The sequence below is a fragment of the Eumetopias jubatus genome, unplaced genomic scaffold (assembly GCF_037043125.1).
Source record: "Eumetopias jubatus isolate StellerSeaLion01/CBP00866 unplaced genomic scaffold, mEumJub1_p1.0 scaffold_10, whole genome shotgun sequence".
NCBI classification, from domain to species: Eukaryota; Metazoa; Chordata; class Mammalia; order Carnivora; family Otariidae; genus Eumetopias; species Eumetopias jubatus.
The window spans coordinates 96,724,653-96,746,385 of record NW_028274816.1 but is presented as its reverse complement, the minus strand read 5'-3'; the positions used below and the strand labels follow the sequence as shown (position 1 = coordinate 96,746,385).

The 21,733-nt window shown below is 46.7% G+C and overlaps 1 protein-coding gene across 1 annotated transcript in view; it reads right to left on the bottom strand.

The window, feature by feature from the left end:
• The window catches only part of MARCHF10 (membrane associated ring-CH-type finger 10), a 79,579-nt gene that overhangs the window by 4,740 nt on the left and 53,106 nt on the right, over positions 1–21,733 (bottom strand). Inside the window, exons 6-9 of the mRNA XM_088027265.1 lie at positions 18,861–20,280; positions 14,247–14,416; positions 11,154–11,263; positions 2,313–2,426 (exon numbers count right to left, since the gene is read on the bottom strand). Coding sequence (XP_087883391.1) covers positions 2,313–2,426; positions 11,154–11,263; positions 14,247–14,416; positions 18,861–20,280 — 1,814 coding nt within the window. The remainder of the gene's footprint in view (positions 1–2,312; positions 2,427–11,153; positions 11,264–14,246; positions 14,417–18,860; positions 20,281–21,733) is intronic.

The window sequence follows — 21,733 nt, the reverse complement described above, 5'->3', positions numbered from 1 at the left end:
GAGACAAGTTGGTTGTTTATGGGATCACTGGACACCCCAGGAAGTCCCAGCCAGGGAAGATCTTGTGTTGTCAATTCACAGCCTCTGGAAATTCACTGGGTCCACTGGTTCTCGTGACCAAGGGTTACTTTCCAGTTATTTCCTGTCTTTATAAATATGTGAGTCTCATCTTCCAGCTTGATCAGAAGTTCCTCAAAAAATGGGACAACATGGCATCATGTCCGGTAGCCACTTTCCCTGATCCCCATCTCAGCACCTGGTACAGGCCAGGGCGTGAATGAATGAGTGAATGAATGGTCATCACCATGGGCAAACATTCATCACTGGGTGTCCTAATGAGACACAAGTAAGGGGCCCAACGTGAATGGGTTCTCCAGTTCTGATAGGTAAAGGAGAGAGAAGGGGTTGGTCCCCCCCCAACATGGTGGCTCTTTTTTGCTAAATGTTACCCTCAGCTTCTGAGTGTCTTCTCCAAGAAGATACTGAGACTCAAATCCAGAAGACTGTGAATTTGACAAAAGCCATTTTGGTCCCTCTTCACTGGCTATTTGTACTGGTCATTGCTTGGTGGTTTTAGTGTGTGAGGTCTATTTCAGGGTTTCTCAAATTAAATGTAAGCTTTAGGAGTGCTGCCCTGTCCTTCCTGCTTCCTCCCACCTGGGTTCCCAGATTGTTCCTGGTGTCACTGACTCCTTCTCTAGGATAGTTTTACCAGAAACTTCTTTAGACTCCATGCTTCAGGGCCTTGGTTCTCACCCATTGGGCTGTGCTGTATGGTGTTTGCTGTGCTGTGTGTCCCGGAGGCTAGCATTGCTTACATTAGCTTGCTGACGTCATGGCCATCTGTAACCTATATCAAACCCTGGGTGCTTTGAAGTTCAATGTGCAATAAAAAGTTCATTAAAAAAGATGGGGAATCATGAAAATGAGGTTATGGAAATGTTAACAAAGGATCATTTCCTGCTTCCTGTACATTTTTCCTTTTTTTTTTTTTTTAAATGTATTTCTCTGAGGAATTTATGTCACCATTAAAACTATGGAAGAGTTAAAGGAAGGACAGGCCTGGGTCAAAAAGAGGGTGAGATTCCTGAGGAGATCTCTTGGCCAAGGCCCAGTCCGTTTTCTTCATTAAGAGCTTGGGAGTCTAAAGGGAGAATTTACGCCAGGAAAAAAAAAAAGTAGGGACAAATCTAGAGTTCTCAGGACTAACGGTTGGAACCCAGCAGTTTTCACAGGGATGGCTCCAAATGGATGGCAACAGCCTGCTGTCATTGTGAGGCCTGCGACAGGGTCAGGAACCCTTGGAATCTCTGGGTTCCAGCCTCCGGGCAGGGACTGGGGCCCCTTACCCACTTGAAGAAGAGGAGAGAGACATGGAGAGAGATGGGAAGCGGGGGACAGAGAAGAGAAAGTCAAGAGAAAGGGAGGGACATGGGATAGGGTGGCAGAGGGTCACTAAAACTGCCTTGCGGCTTGCCAGTCATGACCTTCTAATGCGAGCAGAGGTCAAGTTTCAAGCCTCGAGGGGTGTTAAACGCTAAAAGCAGATCAGTCCCTGGCATGGCCTTAAGGGAGTGCTCTTTTCTGGCCTGGCCACAGCCAGGCATTTAGCCTAGAGGGAAGGCCCGTGGGGGCTCTGCATTCTGACTTGACCGTGGCCAAATGGACATCGTGGGGGACTTTGCTAAGGCCAGGCTCCAGTCAGTTGCAGAGCCAGGCTCCTCTCTCCAAACCACCGGGCCTCCTGGAAGTCTCCTGGTTCTCATATTAAAGGAAGGGCAGCCGCAGATGATGATCCCTGGTAAATACACTGTCACTTCTCTAATGGCAAATGGGACAACACCTTTATTTCTTGGCATTCACACACCCAGAGATGCTGGAGTAACGCACTCTGGGAACCAAAGCTAAAGAAACAGTTCTCCTTGAGGGAAGGTCTCCTGGTTTTCATGGACCGTTCATGCTTGGGCAGTGGGCATTGCCCAGACATAATGCACGCTCAGCCCCGGCAGCCTTGCTGACCTCTCTTTTGTGGGGCGGGTGCAAATATCCCTAGAGACTCACTTGCTTCTCTGACCATTAACGACCACTTAATTACTACTCCTGTTTAATAGTAAGCAATTATGCAATGATCGCTTACTTTTCGGCCCAAAAGCCACTGTGCGTACACTTACACAGAATCCGTGCTACATCTGCATCCTGGCGATGACCGGGCCACATGACCACGAAGACCTCAACAGATTGCACATGTAATCGACAACCCTGCAAGGTTTGGGGAAGTGCGGCTGGATGGGGCAGGTCAGGGCCAGACTCACCCTCTCCCTTGCAACTCTGTTGTAGTTGAGCCTCATGAGTTCTGCAAACCTCTGCTCGTAGAGGTGAAGCAGCAGCACCAGGTACAAGCCTGAATTCATCAGTTCATTCTGTGCCTAAATATGGAAAGGAGACTTTTAAGTTCATCTATAAAATATTCATGATCTAAATCATGGGGTGGAGGGAGAAAAAAGAATAGAGGAAAGAATCACCCACAAAAAATAAAGAAATCACGGGGTGGAGGGTAGTAACAAGACACCAGGGCAAGGCCTGTCCTTGGGGATCAGAGAACAGAGCAAGAGGGGATTCAGCGTAGAGGCTGGGCGGCCGTTCTGGAATTCTTTACTACTGAATGGAGGATGCCCTGGAAAAGCTCCATGCTTCAGGCCCAATCCCATGCTGTGAACATTTGTGGGGCAGTTATATGTCAAAGCCTTGAGCTGGGTGTTGTGGGGAACGTGGGGCAAAAGGTCTCCGTGACCTGCTGGGAGCCCATCATCTGACATGGGAAAACCTTGTTCAGAAACAGTTTCAGTACCAGCTGGATGTGCCAGCTACAGTGGAGGTGCACAGAGGGAGAGAGACAGGTTTACTAGGACACGGGGAAGGCCTCTTGGATGGTCCTTAAAGGACGGAAGGGCCTTCGGTTGGCCCTGAGGGTTGGTGAGGGCCTTCCGGACAGAGGCACTGAATGCCAGCAAAAGCCTAGGGGCGGAGAGAGCAGAGCACATGTTGGGCAACATTCCCTACTCACGAGTGTGGCTGGAGTATTTGGGGAAGGTGTTTGTTCTGGATTTAAAACATTTTTTTGCTATGAGCTGGGGAGATGGGAAGGTGGGAACCCATCAGGCAGCACCGGGAGTTTGGATGTCATCGTGTGTGTGTGTGTGTGTGTGTGTGTGTGTGTGTGTGTGTGTGTGTGTGTGTGTGTGTGTGTGTCTAGCTCCCGGCCTCTGAGCAGAGGAGTAAACACAATGGGATGTGTGTCTTAGGAAGGCAAACGTTTCTGGGGGAGAACTGGGAACACAGATGCCACAGGGCAGTTTTATTTTCCTAGATCCCGCGTTTGTCCAGAGAAAAGGCCCCAGGCCTTAGGTCTGTATGTTTCTCTCTCTATAATTGGGCTGAATGATGGTCTCACCTGAGGCTCCCGCCCTGGCTGGTCTATTATTTAACTTCCAGTGAGTGTGTGCCCGGCAGAGTCCCAGATGGACTGTGAACCTCAGGGCCTTGGCTCATCTCTTCCTCTTTTGGTCAGTTGGCTTGTTTTGTGCATCTGTTTTGAATGTCCCCCTCCCACTCTTCACAGGCTGTGTCCACAGCTTTTTCAGTTGTCACAATGTCACCTCCTTGCAGAAGACTTCCTGATGAACCTCCTTTGTTCCAATCATTCCTTTACTCCCTGATTCCTAACTCTTGCTTTTGTACACTGCATCTTGCCCTGGTTAATGTTTTTGCTTTTTCTCGGTGGGTGGGTTGTGTTTTATTTTTCCTTGCTGGTGCTTGGAGCATAGGGAGGTACCCAGGGAGGATCAGACTGTTTCTGGCTGATGACAGCTCCTCGGTCCTCAGCTCCTTGGAGCAGCCTCTGCTGCAAGGCCTCACCCTAGGGACCCTTCCTAGACCTTCAATAAATTAGGGGCCATTAGGAATGACTCCTCCCCCTCTGCTGCTTTGTTTCCCCACCTGGCCTCCATTCAAATCTCCATAGGTTGGGGGGTGTGGATGGGCCAGCCGGTGCTCAGGAAGCCCTCTGGGAGACTAAAGTCCCCAGCAGAGGACATGGCCCTCTGCTTCACCCTGGGGAGAGGTCGGAAGTGTGACCATTTCCTGGGATAACTGAAGCTCAGACCTGACACAGGGACCATCTCTGTGCCTTTCCCTTCCTTCCGGGCCCATCTCCTTGTCCCCGTTCCATCCAGGGCAGCTCAGGAAACTGGCCCAGGACACACCTCTTCCAGGACTAAACAGTTGCCAGAAAAGGTGCCCAAATTGAGCAAGGATCGATGTGTTCTTCCTTCTGAGTCCGGTCCAAGTCTGGATCTTGCCCACTGGCCCCAAGGTCATGGCTCAAGGCCCCTCCGCTCTCCTATAGACCTGTCTTGAAAGGCTCCAGTCAACTGTCCTTAGCAGTTAGCCTCCTATTTTTAGACTTGGGTCATGTTTTCTGTGCTCTTCTGACCTTGGCCTAGAGCAGGCAGAGAGGAAGTTGGTTGTTTTCACTTTTTTCTTATCGCCTCCTCCCACCTCCCCCCAGAGTCTGAGCCTCCTTTGCAGCCTTAGAAGCTACCGCCCCTGGGAAGCCTTCCTAACCCATCCCTCAGCTGCTCCCCGCACACCAAGCCTTGTCCCTTGTTTGCTTTTCTCGGGGGCTCCTGGGCGCTGGCGTGGCCTCTCGCGAGCTGCCACTGATTTTCTCTCCAGCACTCTCGTCACCAGGAAGCCTTTATGCTCAGAGACACTCTGATGCATAATGGCAAATCAATCAGCTAGAAAATGGCTTGGAACTATCAGGTTTGTCAAAGCATTCAGGGAAATCATTTACTTTTTATGACTCAATAAGGCCTGGAGGCATGCAGATGGGAAAATATCCACTAATGTTTTCTGCAGATAATTTGAAAAGTCACTTCTAGCAGATTGTGTCTCTTCTCAGGTCTGTGGGAGGGAACCTGTCACGCGGCGCCATAAATCTCACTGGCCGGGCTCCTTGACGTGTGCCCTTTGCAGGGTTTGTGATGCTCCACAGAGGGGCTGGGCTGACCAATCAGAGGATGCATTTGCTAGTGAACTCAGAGTCGTCTCATGCTCCGAGCCACAAGTGGGAGGGACTTGTCTCAGAGTGAGTTCCAGGGCATTTGTTTGGCAAGGGCAAAATGAGCTAGGCTTGGAGCATTAGTCTGTGGAGCTGCTCCTCACCCTCCCTCCCCACCCAGTCGCATGGGGCATTGACACCCCATGTGCAGTGTAGACAGGGGAGGGGGCAGGGAGCAGGCTTCAAAGGGAGGGGGCTTGTGAAGCCACTGACAAGAGCCCTAGAGCACTCAGGCTGCCTGCCAGATGTTTTTCTTTCTTTTCTCTTGCCCCCCCCATCCGTTCGTTTTGTTTAATATTCATTTTGGCTAAGAGATTTACTACCTATGGAAATTCTCAATATAATCCACTCAAAGAAGCAGACGGCCTGGCTGAATGTTCTATCAAGTCTTCAAACATGTTCAAGAGATGCTCCCAGGTGTGAGGGTGATTAGGTGGCTGCGTGTGTCCAAGGACATCTGTCCGTGGCTGAGATGGAGGAAAGCCAGGCCTGTTCCTTAGAGCAATGACAGCCAGAGGCCCGCTGAGACCCTCCTCTGCTGACAGAAGCACATCTCCATCACGCAGTGGGCGTGGGCCCCCAGGATGGGCAGCCTGGGGCCATCAAGCGCAGAGACTTTGGGCAGAGTTTTCACTGTGCATGGCCAAAGTGACTCCATTTATAAAAAGGGAGAAGTCACCGCCATCCTGTCTGTTTCCCCAGTGTGTTAGAGCAAAATGAGCTAATTCAAGGGGACGTGGTATTTTGCAAGACAAAAATAGCCTGTAAGAGGCAAGAATGAAAGCTAGGGCTCAGGACAAGGACCCCATGTGCCTTGTTGGCGCCTGTGTTCCTCGTGCCTAGCCCAGCACCTGCTCTATAGTGTGTGCTCAATAAATATATATACAGATGAAAGAATGACAAAAAATGTATAATTTTGGACCAGACAGTGGCCCATTCAGTCAGGACTTTTGACGCTAGTGACTCCCAATTTGAATATGCACCAGAATTACAGAAAGGGCCTTTTAAAACATAGCTGCTGGGCACCACCTCTCCCCCTCCCCCAGATTCTGATTCAGTGGGTCTGGGGGTGGGGCAGAGAATGTGTGTTTCTAACAAGGAGGAGTTTCATCCAAGGGATGCTGATGCTACTAGTCTGGGGACCACCCATGGTTGAGAACTACTGCTCTGAGCCAAGGATCAATAATTCGTAGCCAATCAGCTGAATCTGGCCAGAGGATGTTGCTCTGGTTGGCAGGCAGGAAGCACAGGATGGATGAACATGACTTCTTCAGCTGAGGAGAGCCCTCTCCGTTTTGCCTCCGTTTCGACCACTCTGTTGTGATGACACTTGGCGGGATTCCGACCATTTGCGACCTGCCTGGCCTCTAAGGCATTTGAGTGTACAATCTGTGATCTTGACCGTTCTTCTGCCTGCTCCCTCTGGGCCCATTTTGGACTTTGGAACGTTACTTTGAGCAATTCCAGGAGTTCTTCCTTGCAACCAAAAGCTGAGTGCCCCAACCGGAATCAAGGATGAGGCCACTTCCTGGGTAAGGAGCCTGCCCCCAGCATAACTCCTTCCTGGGCAGCACTCACAGGGGGGAACGGATGCCTGTGGGGCTTAATTTCTTAGGCCTCTTTGAGTCAGGAGGGAGGGAGGGTTGAGTGGCCACTGGCCTCGACAGGCCTATGATTGGGCCACGAGGCCCTGGGGCCTCATGGGGCCACTCTGCTGCACACAGCCTGTCAGAGCTCCTCATCTAGCCTCTAGAAGCCTAGTAACAAGCCTTGACCCTGTGGGGCCTACAGAAACCACCCAGTGTGTGAGAGATGGGGGGATAATCAGACTTCGATGCCCTGTGAGGGTCCACGGGCAGCAATCACTCTTTCCCTACTCAGGTGCATCGAACCAAACCAGGGAAACTCTCTGGTCTGAGGCCCTCCACACCCCCAAAGCCATTGACAATGCTACTAATTCTTGCTCCGTGGTCTAGAGCAGTGATCCCCAAGGGCATGTGGATAGAGAGCTCACTCCTCTTTTTCCTTCCTGCTCTTAAGTGTCTCTTCCTCAGGGAAGCCTTCTCTGGTCCTGAGAGTGGGTCCGATCTCTTTGTGGCGGCACGTCGTCCCTTGTTGTGATCCTCCTACGCTGGGGGTACCCTCACTATGCTTCTCCCATCAGAAGGAAGTGACTGTGTTGATCTTGGGCACCGAGGTATCTCCAGCACAGGATCTGATTTACAACAGGCACTTTTTTGTGTCTTTTGCCACACTTAAAAAAAAAAAATACCTGGCTCCATCCCAGATCAATTCATTCAGAATCTCTGGGGCCTGGCCTGGGCATGAGTATTTTAATAGGAAAAAAAAAAAAGGCAGCTAAATGTTAATTTTTATAACAGATTTTATGTGTTTGTGATTTTTATACTTGAGGAAAAGCAAAAACAAACCAACCAACCTAAATGAGAAAAATGCATAAGAGAATAAGTTAGCAAGTTAGCAAGTTAGTTGAGGTTAGGTGAGACCCAGGCTGAACCGAAGTCAGTTCTAGACTTCTGGTTTTGTCCCTTTCTTTGAATATGTCTATTTTGGGCACCAGCTACCCAGCTTCTCAACAAAAGAATCTGTTTGCCAGGAGTGTTGGCTAAGATGGCCCAGAGGACCAAGGTTTGGCAGTCGGGAAGGGCCTGGCCCTCAGAAGCCAAGGTAGATACATCAATTCCAAGGCCAGGCCAAGGGGCCTCCTCGGCTGGAAACAAGCCGAGGATGGATTACCTCCTCCCTATCTTTGTGTTCAACAACAGTTACTTCCGCCATGGTTCATGGAGAGTTTCTGAACTTGTCTAAGTCTTCCTTCCCTACTGTCTCAAGTTTAACCCAGACTGTTAGCAAACAGACTCTAGTAAATTCACAACGGGCCATTGGAGCAGTCAGGACCGCTGTGAAAGGGTGAGCCCTCCACTGTTTTCCATCAGCACGTAAATAATGCGTGTTGGTTTTTGGGACTATTGTCCTCTCACCAGGCTGGGCCTGTCAATCTCGTTTCTACCCATGATTATAATGAAGGGCATTTTCAAAAGGCTTTGATGGCCTGTCAGTTTCTTAATGAAACTAATTTAAACTCTTTTCTGCTTCCATGTAGAGTAATTACCGTGCTGGGTATTTTCCACTTCCCCTCCAGATCCACTTTCCACCCTGCGCTGTGGCCTAGAGGCTGATCTCAATGGATCGCATTAACTAGGCCCCCTTGTTCTCTGGCTTCTCATTGGGTTTGGCCAATGGGAGGTGCTGGTGGGAGACCAGAGGGTGGGAGGAGAGAGCCGCTGGGGTAATTACTCTCCTTGTTCTCTCTCTGCTGGGCGGTGGGGTGATAAGGGCTGCTTTCCTCTCCTGAAGGTTACAGGCTGTTGGTGACTCTCTCCTGTAACTACAGGTCTCCTGATCCTGGTGACTGCCCTCAGCCCTTGTCACTGCAGGCCTAGGAACTGTCACAGCACCCGTCTGAGGATACTTCATCACACCTTGTTGGCTTCTTTTCCTGCCCACGTCTGGCCTTTCTTCAGCTCTCCTCACTCACCCCCGTTGAAAGTGCCACCATCTCTCCTGCCTAGATTCTGGCTGACACGGTTCCTTTCATGGTGCTTGTTTGAATGTGCAGCTGCAGGAAGCAGTGACGCCAAGGTTATTGGTCCGACCTCAGCATGGGCTGGGTGGCTTTCTTCAGTGATGGACCCTACCCTGGTCCTGGTGCACTTAGCTTCCTCCTTCGAGTCCAGAGAGGTTAGGCATCTCTGGGGCCGTTCACATGGCGGTTCCCATTCCCTGAGCATCTTTCTCTCCACAGGCACTGGATTAGAGGATGTACTCAAGTTTTTTCCTGCATCCCATCCTGCCGGGGAGGAATGATCTCCTGCTTCCTTCAGATGAGAGAACGGAGGTCCAAAGAGTTTGTGTGGTTTCCCTGAGGTCCCACAGCAATTTTGGGGAAGGGAACAAGATTTGGGTTCACACTGTAGTCAAAGTTGGTGTGCTTTGCGGTGGGGTACGCTGCCTCTGGCTAGAGGAATGCAAACATTTTAGTACCCCTGGAAAAATGTACTGTTAGTGAGTCGAGTCTACAAATACCATTGGTAAAGCCAACAGTGCAAGGTGGTAGCAGCTTCACAGAGGGTGAACCAGGCAGAGATGCCTGGAACCAACAGGAGTCTTCACTAGCTAAGGCACTCCCCTGGGCTGGACCGTGTTCGTGATGTCTGCAGACCGTTCTGGTAGTATTCCACGTAACCTGGCCTTGTTTGGACGTGTCATCCTCAGGAAGTTCTACAGGCTCCATTTCCTGAAATAGTCTCTGAGGTGACCACATGGAAGCTGCCTGTGCCCCGGCTGGCGCCCTAACCTCAGGTGCCCACACGGCCTGCTTCCTTTCACTAGTGGGACCCCAGAAGCACCTCTCTTTCTCATCTCTGTGCCCGGGGGTGGTGACCGAGCGACTCAGGACCCTTGGGCCTCAAAACGGATGGAGTCAAAATACAATTTATTTCTCAGGAAATTCTTTCTTCCTTTCTTTTCCCCTCCCTCTCTTCCTCCTTTCCATCTCCTGATGCCTGATCTCTTCAATGCTGGTGTGGCACTGTGTCCAATCTAGCACACTTCTTGCTTGTGCTGTTCGGATCTTTCATGCTCATCAATAGCTTATTCTTTTGTCCAGCAGCTTTTGGATTTTCAAAAGGTAGCTAAACAATTGCTCAGACTCACACGCAGCATTTTGACCAGCTGTGCTTTAGGTCTGGACATAGGCTAATGATCTGAAAGCCAAAGTGACTCCCCTTAAGAATGACATTTGATTGATTGGTTGATTGATTGGTTCCACACCCAGCGTGGAGCCCAATGTGGGGCTTGAACTCATGATTCTGAGATCAAGACTTGAGTTGAGATCAAGAGTTAGATGCTTAACTAATGGAGCCACCCAGGCGCCCAACACGCCACATCTTGAGTGGAAGCAGCTACTTTTCCAGTAGCTACATGTGGCCTGTGGCTTCCATATTGGGCAGGGCAATTCTAAATAAAGGATTGTTTTCCCAAGAACTGAACAATTAACTATTATCCTGAGCGTGAATCACCTGTCCCCCTAAGGTTAACTAACTTTTTCACAGCATTAGAATTGTAATCCAGGGGCACCTGGGTGGCTCTGTCAGTTAAGCGTCTGCCTTCAGCTCAGGTTGTGATGCCAAGGTCCTGGGATTGAGCCCCACATTGGGCTCTGCTCAGCAGGGAGTCTGCTTGTGCTCTCTCTCTCTCTCTCAAATAAATAAATAAAATCTTAAAAAAAAAAAGAATTGCAATCCAAATGCTCCAGGAGAATTAATTCACCAGGTACTAAAAAGCACACACTAGGTGCTTATAACCTGTTTATTAACTTTGAGTAAAGCAGTTTCTTTTATTTTTTATAGATTTTTTTTTATTTGTATGAGAGAGAAAGAGAGCACATAAGAGGGGGTAGGGTCAGAGGGAGAAGCAGACTCCCTGCTGAGCAGGGAGCCCGATGCGGGACTCGATCCCGGGACTCCAGGATCATGACCTGAGCCGAAGGCAGTCGCCCAACCAACTGAGCCACCCAGGCGCCCCAAACAGTTTCTTATTACCCTAGAGTTACTTGATATATAATTTGGGGAACATTTCCTCCAAGACCCTGATTTTTTTTTTTTTTTTTGCCTTGTTGCTATTAAACTTATATTACTTCAGCAAACTTGGGTGTGGAGCTTGCCAGACTATTCCTATTTCTGTGTCCAGTCAGTTTCTGTGGCTTCCTACTTTTGTCCCTGACCACAGCGGGACCTCACCCAGGGTGGCAAAAACTTTTGAATCCCGCCCCCCATGCACCACCATGGTCTGACTTAGTAGCACCCTTCTCGGAGAAGTGAGCTTAGTGGACACTCCCAGCCTCATCCCATGCACGGGCCTTCTACAGTCCTCTTATCGGAGAAAGACTTTCTTCCCGAGGGCTTTCTCACCGACTCTGCTGCGGAGGCAGAGTGGTGTGCGCGTCTCTTACCCGGGATTGCTGGTGCTTCTGGTAGAAGTCGGTCACGTTAAAATCATCCAGATCGACCAGAAGGCCTTGCTTACACATCTCACAGGTCTTCACAGCGCCTAGATCTGCTCCTTAAATTAAAGAATTCTTTGTTACAAATAACCCTGGGTCTTTATGTATTGACACTCTGGGTCTCTTTGTGTTGACATTTTGGGAGTGAACTTGTGTGTATTATGAATTCTGAGTTTCAGTGACCCTTTTTTTTTTTTAAAGTCAGCCATCTTCTGTAGAAAAGGGCCTTGAATTTGAGATCTGGAAAATTTCCTTCATAATCGTTTTCATTATTATGCAAGCTTCATATAAGTGAAATTCCCGTGACTTTTAAATAACAGGTCTTGCTTTCTGTTTAAATATAAATGTACTGGTTCATAAAATTGGAATTGCTACGTGGAGGCTGAGAGTCTGTAACACAGGTGTTTGCCAAAAAGAGTGAATATTGGCCTGTGTTGTTGTTGTTGTTGTATTTTTTCTGACAGACCTAACAAGGGTCCAAGCAAATAAGCAGATGAGGACCAAACTGATGGCAGAAGCTATTCTCAGTCTGTGGTTCCAAAATCTGCCTTTACGCTCACCCAGGTGACGTCCCACCTGAGAAAGTGAGGGAGCCGGGGGCCATGTATGGGAACTATAGCACAAGCAGTACCTGAGACCAAGCTCAGCTTCATCTGGGAAAAGAAACTTGAGAAGCCTTCCTTTGTGGCAGTGGCTTTCTTTTCTTTCTTTCTTTCTTTCCTTCCTTCCTTCTTTCCTTCTTTCCTTCTTTCTTCCTTCTTTCCTTCCTTCCTTCTTTCTTTCCTTCTTTCCTTTTTCTTTCTTTCTTTCCTTCTTTCTTCCTTCTTTCCTTCCTTCCTTCCTTCCTTCCTTCCTTCTTTCTTTCCTTCTTTTTTTTTTAAAAACTTTCCAGGATCCATTATTCTTTTTTTAAGATTTTATTTATTTATTTGACAGAGAGAGACATAGCGAGAGAGGGAACGCAAGCAGGTGGAGTGGGAGAGGGAGAAGCAGGCTTCCCGCCGAGCAGGGAGCCCGATGTGGGACTCGATCCCAGGACCCCGGGATCATGACCTGAGCCGAAGACAGACGCTTAACGACTGAGCCACCCAGGTGCCCCTCTTTCTTTCCTTCTTTCCTTTTTCTTTCTTTCCTTCTTTCCTTCTTTCCTTCCTTCCTTCCTTCCTTCCTTCCTTCTTTCCTTCTTTCCTTCCTTCCTTCCTTCCTTCTTTCCTTCTTTCCTTCCTTCCTTCCTCTTTCCTTCTTTCCTTCTTTCCTTCCTTCCTTGCTTCCTTCCTTCCTTCTTTCTTTCCTTCTTTCCTTTTTCTTTCCTTCCTTCTTTCCTTCTTTCCTTCTTTCTTCCTTTTTCTTTCTGTTTTTGTTTTAAACATGCATTCTAGATCAGCACTTTTTCTCCACTTATCCTAGTCCCCAAAGCAAAACTGGAAGATGCAGGAACTGTGCTGTGTTGAAGCAAACATTATGCTCTACGTCTTTTCCCCTCGTCTGGGTGGCTGCATTTTTGCTAATGATGTGCCGGTGTTTATTTTATGCATTAGCAAAATAGAGGACTGATTACTTATCTGCATTTATTTGGTAAAGATAGGGTTTGTGCAGTTTTAGACCCCAGTTCTACTATGCCTCAAGGAGACATAAATAGTAAATAATAGAGAACTTCAAAAGACGAGGATAAACGGTAATCCCATGTCTGCATTTTGTTTGCTTGACTTTTTTTTCTTTTTTAACGCTATTCTGTAATACTTTAGGCTTCTGAGTGTCCCTTGGGTCTTCCGATCGGATCCCACTCGGCACACTCCTACTGACATTGGCATTTACAAGCATTTAGCAAAATGGCTTCCGTTACACATTTCATGAGTGATTTTTTCCTGCGCTAAATGTTTAATTTGCCCAAATTTGTAGTAAGATAAGACCTCGCATAGCAGAGTCACTAGCAGCCGAGATCCCCTTGTTTCCTCCCTGTCTGAAGGACTGAGTAGCCAGCTCACTATGGGGAGATGTGTTTAAGCAGCTTGGGTGGTGCGCCTAGGTTTCTCCTGCTTGGAAAAGATGCTCAAAAGGGAAAAACTGTCACAGAGGAGACAGTGAATCTGATGGTCCCACTGTCCATGCCTCTTTCTCTCAAGGGGGCATCCTGTGGCGACAGGATGAGGCTTTTAGGTGTCCTCCGCCCCCCCCCCCCCGCCCCAGCTGCCCAGCCGCCCGGAAGAAGGATAACCAAGGAGGAGAACGTGGAGGAGGAGAAAAAGAGGACCCTGGCTATGGGGTACGAGGTTTTCAGGGACACAGCGGCTATTTGTCATTGAGTTCTTTCTTGCATTGCTTTTCGCTGTTCTTTTTATTCAAGTTGTCCTTTTTCCCCAAAATCAAGTTTTAAAGAAACCCCCTGTTCTCTGCCAAGAAAACGCCAGCGGACCTACCCATGTGGCTGTATTTAGGTTATAACCTCCCCGGGGAGTTGAGAAGGGACTTCACACCCAGTTATAAGATCCGCAAAAGACAGAGCTGACAAAGCCAGCACACGGAGATCTCTTTATCTAATATGGTTCTAGAAAATTAGATCAGTGCTCTTTTCCTGCCCCTACTGCAAAATTGCAGCTTTGCTCCGTTTCTTAGGTGACACCCTCCTTCCCCCACAGATAAAAGGAAGTGGAACCATTTTTGCCACATGTCCATTAGCGGGCATGGCTTGCTGTGTGTTTGCTGAGGTTCAACCACGGACCTATTTTAGTTTCTTTCCTCCTGGGAGGGAAACTTAGCATCTCTGCTCAGGCTTGGGCGGGGTAGGATTCAAGAGCAGATTCCAGGATTCTTCTCTCAGACTTGGAAAAACAAATCCATGTCCCTCCCATCATTTAAAGGCAGCATTTAGTCCGGCTGCTGTCCGTGGGGCTGTGAACGAGAGTCCCGGGCTCGGGGGCCATGGCTCTCCTGGCGACTGCTCCCTGAGGAGAGGGAGCTGCCCTCAAGGCTCTGAGCCCCACACTGCAGCATCTCACTAATTATATGGCAAGGCACGCTTGCCGTTCTTCCTTCCCCACCTACCTGATGTTATTTTCACTTTCAGCCACTTTTTCAGGCACTCCTGATGAACAAATTGCAGGCTTCCCACACAGCCGCAAGGCTCCAGGAGGGGGTTGGTTGGGGAACCCCCAGCTATCTGACAGATGCGACACAGGTCTCCCTCCTCCTCCTCCGAGTCCTCCTCCAGGAGACTAAATGGAAAACAAGTCCTGGTGACCAGGGGTCAGCACAGTTTCTAGAAACTACAACTACTAACACCACTTCCCAGGACATTAAAGGGGGAGGGCTGCCTGGGCTCCCCCATGGCTCCTTCCGACCCTACTGAAAATTCTTGCAGGTAACTGATAGTTAAGTGCACGGAGCCTTGTATCAGGCTCCTTGGCAGTTCCTGACACATGTGAGCCGACCACAAGAACCAGCCCCGCCACCAGAAATCTAGAGGAAACCATGGAAAAGGCTGGGAGCCCCTCTCTTGTGGAAGGTGGTGGTATGCCATGTTGGTGAGTGTGGGGGATCTGTGGGCAGGGGTCCTGGGTTTGAGGCTTGCCTCTGAAACTTGTAAGTTTGATGACACTGGACAAGTTATTTCAGCTTCTCAGGCCTCCGTTTCCTCATGCATAAAGCCATGTGATAATACTGCCAGTACCTAGCTGACAGGGTTGTGGGCAGACTGGATGCCATGATGGCGGGGCAATTGTTCTGCAGACTATAAAGTACATCTAGTGTCTGGTGAAGCATTTGCACACACAGATCACTCAAGAGGTGTTGGTCGGGATGATGATGAACCAATGAACCTGGACGTGAACTCACCAATAGCACAACACTTGGCCAACAAATTATGCCAGCGTTCCAGAATGTAAGCTGCTGGAATCTGATGCAAATGGAATTATGAAAATGGAAGCAAATATGTTTGTGTCTAATAAATGATGAGTGAAGACTAGCCAGCTGATGTTCATGTAGGGAGGCTCTAAAAAGCCTAGGACCTATTCTTTAGGATCCTCATGGACGGGGGACTGTCTGGGCAAGGAAAGGAAACTGCCTAGAGACTAAAATCAAAGAAAAGGAAGAAAGGGCATTGCTCTGGTGAGAGATGTATGTGCTCAGTTTCTTCAGAGCCCTTCCTCCCCAGGAAAGGGAAGTCAATGAAAAAGAACAGAATTGTAGTGTTCCATGATGGGCACAAACAAAAGAAGAGATATACCATATTTTTCAAAGACTCAATATCTCCAAGATGTCAGTTCTCCCCAGAATAATCTATAGATGCAGTGCAGTTTCAGTGAAAATCCCAACAAGCTGATTCTGAAACGTATATAGTAAAGGACTCTTAAGGAACAAAATGTGGAGGGAGGCTTTGCGCCATCGGCTACTGAAACTTATAAAAGCTACAGACATTAAGATGCTGTAGTATTGGATTAGGAAAAAAACCAGAAAGGAACAACAGGCCAGAAGAGGCAGCTCTGAAACAGACTCGGACATTTATAGTTATATGACAGACATGGCTTTTCAGTTTAGCAGGGAAAGATCTTGCGATAGTTGGCAGTTCATCAAGCATACCTCATACCCCGTATTAAACCCCACTTCACATTTAAGTCCAAAACCCATTTCACATTAAGTCCTAAGTGTGCAGAGTAAAACTATAGAGATTTTAGAAGAAAATAGGAAGCATCTCATAATGACCCTAGGTTACAAAAGGATTTCTTCAACAAGATAAGAAGATACAAATCACAATCCATAAAGAAGCTACATTTGACTTCATTAATATTAAGAATTTATTTTTTTAAAATTATTTATTTATTTATTTGACAGAGAGAGACATAGCGAGAGCAGGAACACAAGCAGGGGGAGTGGGAGAGGGAGAAGCAGGCTTCCTGCCGAGCAGGGAGCCCGATGGGGGGCTCGATCCCAGGACCCTGGGATCATGACCCGAGCCGAAGGCAGACGCTCAACGACTGAGCCACCAGGCGCCCCTAAAATTAGGAATTTATTTTCATTAAAAGACATCAAGAAAGAGGAAGGACAAACTACAAATTGGGAAAAGATATTCCCAATACATAACTGTTAAAGGATTAAATCAGTGGCCAGAATATATAAGGGACTCCTGAAATAAAAGAGAAATATTCTAAAGGAAAAATGGGCACAAGATATAAACAAGTGTTTTACAGAAGAGGAAACACAAATAATCATTTGGCATTTAAAAGAGCACATAAAATGCCTAGCCTCGTTAACAGTCAATAAAATTAAATGTAAATTAAAGCCACAATATCCTTTTATTCCCATTAGAGAAGAAAAATTTTGAAAAGCCAATCAATGTAAGTGCTGGCAAGGATGCACAACCATATACATTCCTAGTAAGACAGTAAACGGTCATTATTTAGCATGGTGGAAGGTGCGCTAACCTCTAGCTCAGCAATTCCACCCCTAGATAAATATCCCAGAGAACTCTTCCCATGTGCACCAGGACACATTTGCAAGAACATTTATGCTGCATTGTCTGCAGAAAACAGTAGAGAACCCCAATGCCCATCAACAGGAAAATGGCCAAATTGTAGTATATTCATATAAAGGACTACCTTGTAGTCGTGAAAGTGAACAAAGTAAAGCCAAAAATATCAACAAGGTTAGCCTCTTGCTAACGATGCTAGGGGGAAAAGCAAATCACAGAGCAATAGATATTCCATTTCTACGGAGTTTAGAAATAATGGTAACATTTCTATAGAATTAAAAAATGTGCACAATATATTGTTCAGGTGAATATATATATATATATTCCTATGGGAAAACCAGAAAGCAAAAAACTTCCAACAACAACAAAATTAAAAGCAAAGGAGGGGTGCCTGGAGGGCACAGTTGGAGGAGCATGCAACTCTTGATCTTGGGGTTGTGAGTTCGAGCCCCATGTTGGGTGTAGAGATTACTTAAAATAAATAAATGAAAAAAATTTTTTAAATTGAAAGCAAAACAATGATAAATGCAATGCAAGAATGGTTTCCTGGGCGCAGAAGGGGCTGGGAGGGTGTAGATGGAGGAGGATGAGTTAGGGTGGGTGAGGGGTTCAAGAGCTCCAGTAAAGTTCTATTAGCTGGAAAGTAGGCACAGGGATATTTGGGTTTTGTTTTATTTCAAATTCCCTAATTATTTGTATGCATTAAAGTAACTAACCAAGGGGAAATTTTTAAAGAGTATAAGTGGCATTGAGAAATGGCCTTGAAATATTAAAATGAGGCATATTATGAAATATGAGCCAATGTGTACTAAAAATTGCATTTATATGCAAAGATAAAAGACTGGGAAGCGAAGTTTTTTTTGTAGTGCTTATCTCCGGATTATAGGATTACAGGTGATTTTTCTTTGAAGTTTATATTTTTCCTATTTCCTAAAATGAACATTTTTAAGATAATAAGAAAAGCATAAGGTTTACTATATACAGAAAAAAGAAGGCATCTGATAAAAACAAAACTCATAGCTGTTTAATGCATTGCCACGCCAACGTGGATGCACTTTTAAAAGAAATCATTTTTAGCCCAAAGGCATCGCTTTGGGATTGTGGAAAGTCCAGACTCCTGACAAGTGGGTCTGAAGGTGTATTTCTTGGTAGGTGTAGATGGGTGTGTGTGAGGCCTTTTGGCCCTTAGCCATGGGTCAGTGTGCTGGTAGCTTGCATAATATGGAAAAGAAAAGGTCCCGCCAACAGGAAAGTTACTCATTCCTGCAGTTGGATAAAGACCTAGAGGAGTAGTCGGGGTGCATCCTGTGTCCTGTCTTATCCTCCTGCACTCTCATTCACTGCCATGGACTTTTCCCACTCGCAAATGAATATCAATTGGATAATTAATGGCCCAAATGAGCCATACCAACATACACAAAGGAGGCTTGCATTCAAAGAATCCATTTCCAGATCAGTAAGCCAACATTAGGGTGTGGTAACACCTGTCATAAAGGAAACGGTCAAATCCTGACATGGTTTCTAATGATGGCTTTAAAAGGTATCAAATTTCATACTTGTGAAATATCCCCAAATCATCTTACAAGACAATAAAGATCAAAGAAAAGGGCAATCCACAAAAAAGATCTTATTTCTTTCCCATGCATGAGAAAGACACAGGAAATGGAAGCAGTGGTTACCCCAGCACTGCCCCGCAGAGAACCCAGGTAACCATGGTAACTAGTTGGGACTGGCCTTTTGGTTGGAAAGATTCAAATTCTAGAGCTGTTGGTTGGATTTGCACAAAGTCCCATGAGAGAGAGCTGGTGAACTTCAAGTGAGGAGTGGTTCACTCTTTGGGGAGATAGCAACCTTTTCGTAAAAATCCTGGTTCCTAGCCCTACGTAGCAGTCCAAACCCCCTCATGTCTAGCAAACTTGCCTTCCTTAAAGTTATGGTATTCAAGGAAAAAAACACGTTGAGAAGACTGAGGAGATTGAACTCTAACACCAAACTTCTTCTCATAGATATATATATCTTAAGAGCAACAAAATAGACAATTTCCTCAATATAAGCAATCATTAAAATAGGCCAAAGAAAGGCCTATCTATGATTTAAAATTCCCATGACGCTCTAATGAAGATACTGCTTATTTCTACCTAGGAAACATGGAATAAAAAAAGTATACACATCTAATTATGAAAATTCCTCACCTTTCTTGTAATTTCTTGAGTTTCTCGGGGTCTGCCTTTATCTTAGTGGTTTCCTTTTCATCCACGAAAGCAGAGACTGCCGGTCTGTTTCCATTATCATTTTGATTTGGGAAATCAGAGACTGCAAAGAAAGTAAAAGGTATGTTTTCTTGCAGGGACGCAGGCACGTGCAAATGGCCTTGTAAGTTCATTCTTGATGGAGAGGAGCTGGAAGACTCCACCAAGGACAAGTTGCTTTGAGGATGGAGTAAGAGGCCTTCTGTGTATAATGGAGCCCCCTGTGATGGGCTTGTTAAAGTAACATCTTCTGCTCCCCTGACATCAAATTCATGTGCACTGTCTACTGGAAAATAACTATGGTTTTCAGCACAGACATATGGATTCCTATTTCTAATGGGGGACAGTGGTCGACGAACATTAAACCTTGAGTTTCCTTCTGAGTCTGCACTGTGAACAAAGGTAGACGACATTGACAAATCTACTGGAATATCCTCTCTCATAGCAGAATGCATTAATGATCCAGGAGTGTTATAAGATGAATTCACTGGTGATCTTGGAGCCATTGGTCTACCAGGAAGAAAACGGTCAAGAGAACTACTAGAACTGTTTAAATAGGTGTGCCAATCTCTTTCATAATCGTGGGTACCAGGCCTATCTTCCATCAAAGTACAATCTCTAAATACATTTTCAGCATTAAGGTCACCGTCTAGACTAGTGTCAGATTTTGTGTCCCATGGAGGAAAGGTGCCATTCTCATGTTCACTGTCACCACTGTCATTGTCTTTAGGAGACCCCCCATCAGGTGGCTCAGGGTCTTGAAACACCCTTGGCCCAACAGGAGGTGGCTCTGTCACTGGCACCATTGTATTGCTTATTCTTAATGAGCCATGACTGGACTCATTTCTTCTTACAGAATTAGCTCTGCAATTTTCAGGATTTTCTTCAAAATTTTTATTTTTGGCCCGAGAGACTGATGTCCCAAGAAATCGACTTCTCTTATGATTGGGAGGAGAATGAGGCGGGTGCATATCAGCCAACAAAAGTTCTTCCTCTATGAGGGTCTCTTCTTCAGTGTCATCACCTTCTCCTCCAGTGTTTAATGACAAAATAGAATAAAAATCTTTGTCTCTGAACCTAAATGGTGCCCTTCTTGGTCCTCCCGTGGTGGTGGTTTGGAGTGGTGGCCCCAAGGACTCACTCAACACTTGAGGGCTGTTTGTTCCTTGGAAGGCCTGAGATAGGCCTGGATGTGGCTCATTCTGGGAAAGAGCACTTGGGTCTCCTTTTTTGGCTCTCTCAGGGGTATTCTCAGTCATGGTCATTAGCTGTGAAGATGAAACTAAGTTTCTTCTCTCTCGAGTTGGCCTCTTCAGCTTAGTGTCACTTGCCCACATTGGGCCCTCTTGTTGAACTACTGGATCTGCATGGAGAAAAGACAAGTTTATTATTCTCCTATAGGTGCTCATGGATGAAAGACTTCTAACACCAAGAGGGAGGGTCCCTCCAGGCAACAAAGAAGCCTAGAGAAGAAAATATGCAGTGTTAAAATGGTTGGAGGTACAAAAGGAGGACAGTAGAGTTAGTTTCATTTTACTACTTCTTGGATTCTCCTTTTGTACATTTGTGGAGCTCAGGCTGGTTCTGGGGAGACGGGGTGACCCTGAGGATACATGTCTTTTCTGCAGAAGCTTTGGGAAGACTGTCCAGTCCAGGTCAGCCAGGGCTGATAACGGGTAAATCTCTCAAATGATGGTTTTTGTTCCGGCATTTATGGAGAAGGAAAACCAGACTCTACAAAAACCACCAGTGCCTCCTCATCTGGATTCATTCAGCATACATTTATGATACTCCTGCTTCACACACAGCTTTACAAAATCTTAAGGAAAGTATAATCTACCTTGGCAGATGGGGGGGGGGGGGAAGGCTCTAGAAGCTGGTGTCCAGTTACCCTGATGATTTTGGTTACATTTACTGCTTAGTGCGATAAAAATTATAACTCTCTCATGAGATCATTACCTTCTCTTTGTCACTAGCCCCCCAGTTGATCTATAACCTCTGGCTATGATAGACTTCTTCTCCCCTACCTCCTGATTCTAAAGTATGAAGAGATGTACAGAGAGGAGGAGGCAAAGTGCCCAAATGGGTAGGAATTTCTAGCAGTGAAATCACATGGTCAAAACTTACCTTATAAAAATAACAAATAAGCACTACTTACTGAGGGCTTGTACTGAACGGGCCAGGAACCATACTAACTGTGTTACATACACCCAGTTGGGCCTCACAACCCTATGAAACAGGTATCACGATCACACCACACTATAATTGAGGGCACCAAGGCTTAGGGAGGTCCCATCAGTTACCCAAGATCGTATTTCTAGTAAGTGATGGGCAATCATTCAAACTCAAGCCTGCCTGATGCTACGGGATGTGTTCTTAATCCCTACCTTGTGTCCCCTTAAGAAACTGGCTGGCCTTCCCATTTCCTCGTGAAAATGAGAATCTGTTTAATCCATTGTGATGTGTGTGCTGCTCAGGGTTTTTTACCCTCGCAATGTGGATAGGACCCTGAAAGTACTTCTCTGATTCCATTTCCCTTCCTTGTTCCTTCCTGCCCTGTCCCCCTTGTGCTGTCCTGCAGGATCTAATGAGGTGCTGCTGTCCTTATTGTTTAGTTTCTGAAGACACTCACCCCATAGAGGGCACGGGACTCTGAGGGTTCGAGAAGGCCTGTGTGGGTACTAGCTCAGGCAAGGATTTGATTTGCAAAACCTTGGAGCATCTGGCCCAGCCAAGGGCCAAGTCAATACTGACTCACTTTAATTGAGGGCCTCCCGGGGAGCACCAGTTTCTAACATCCTAATACTCTGTAAGCC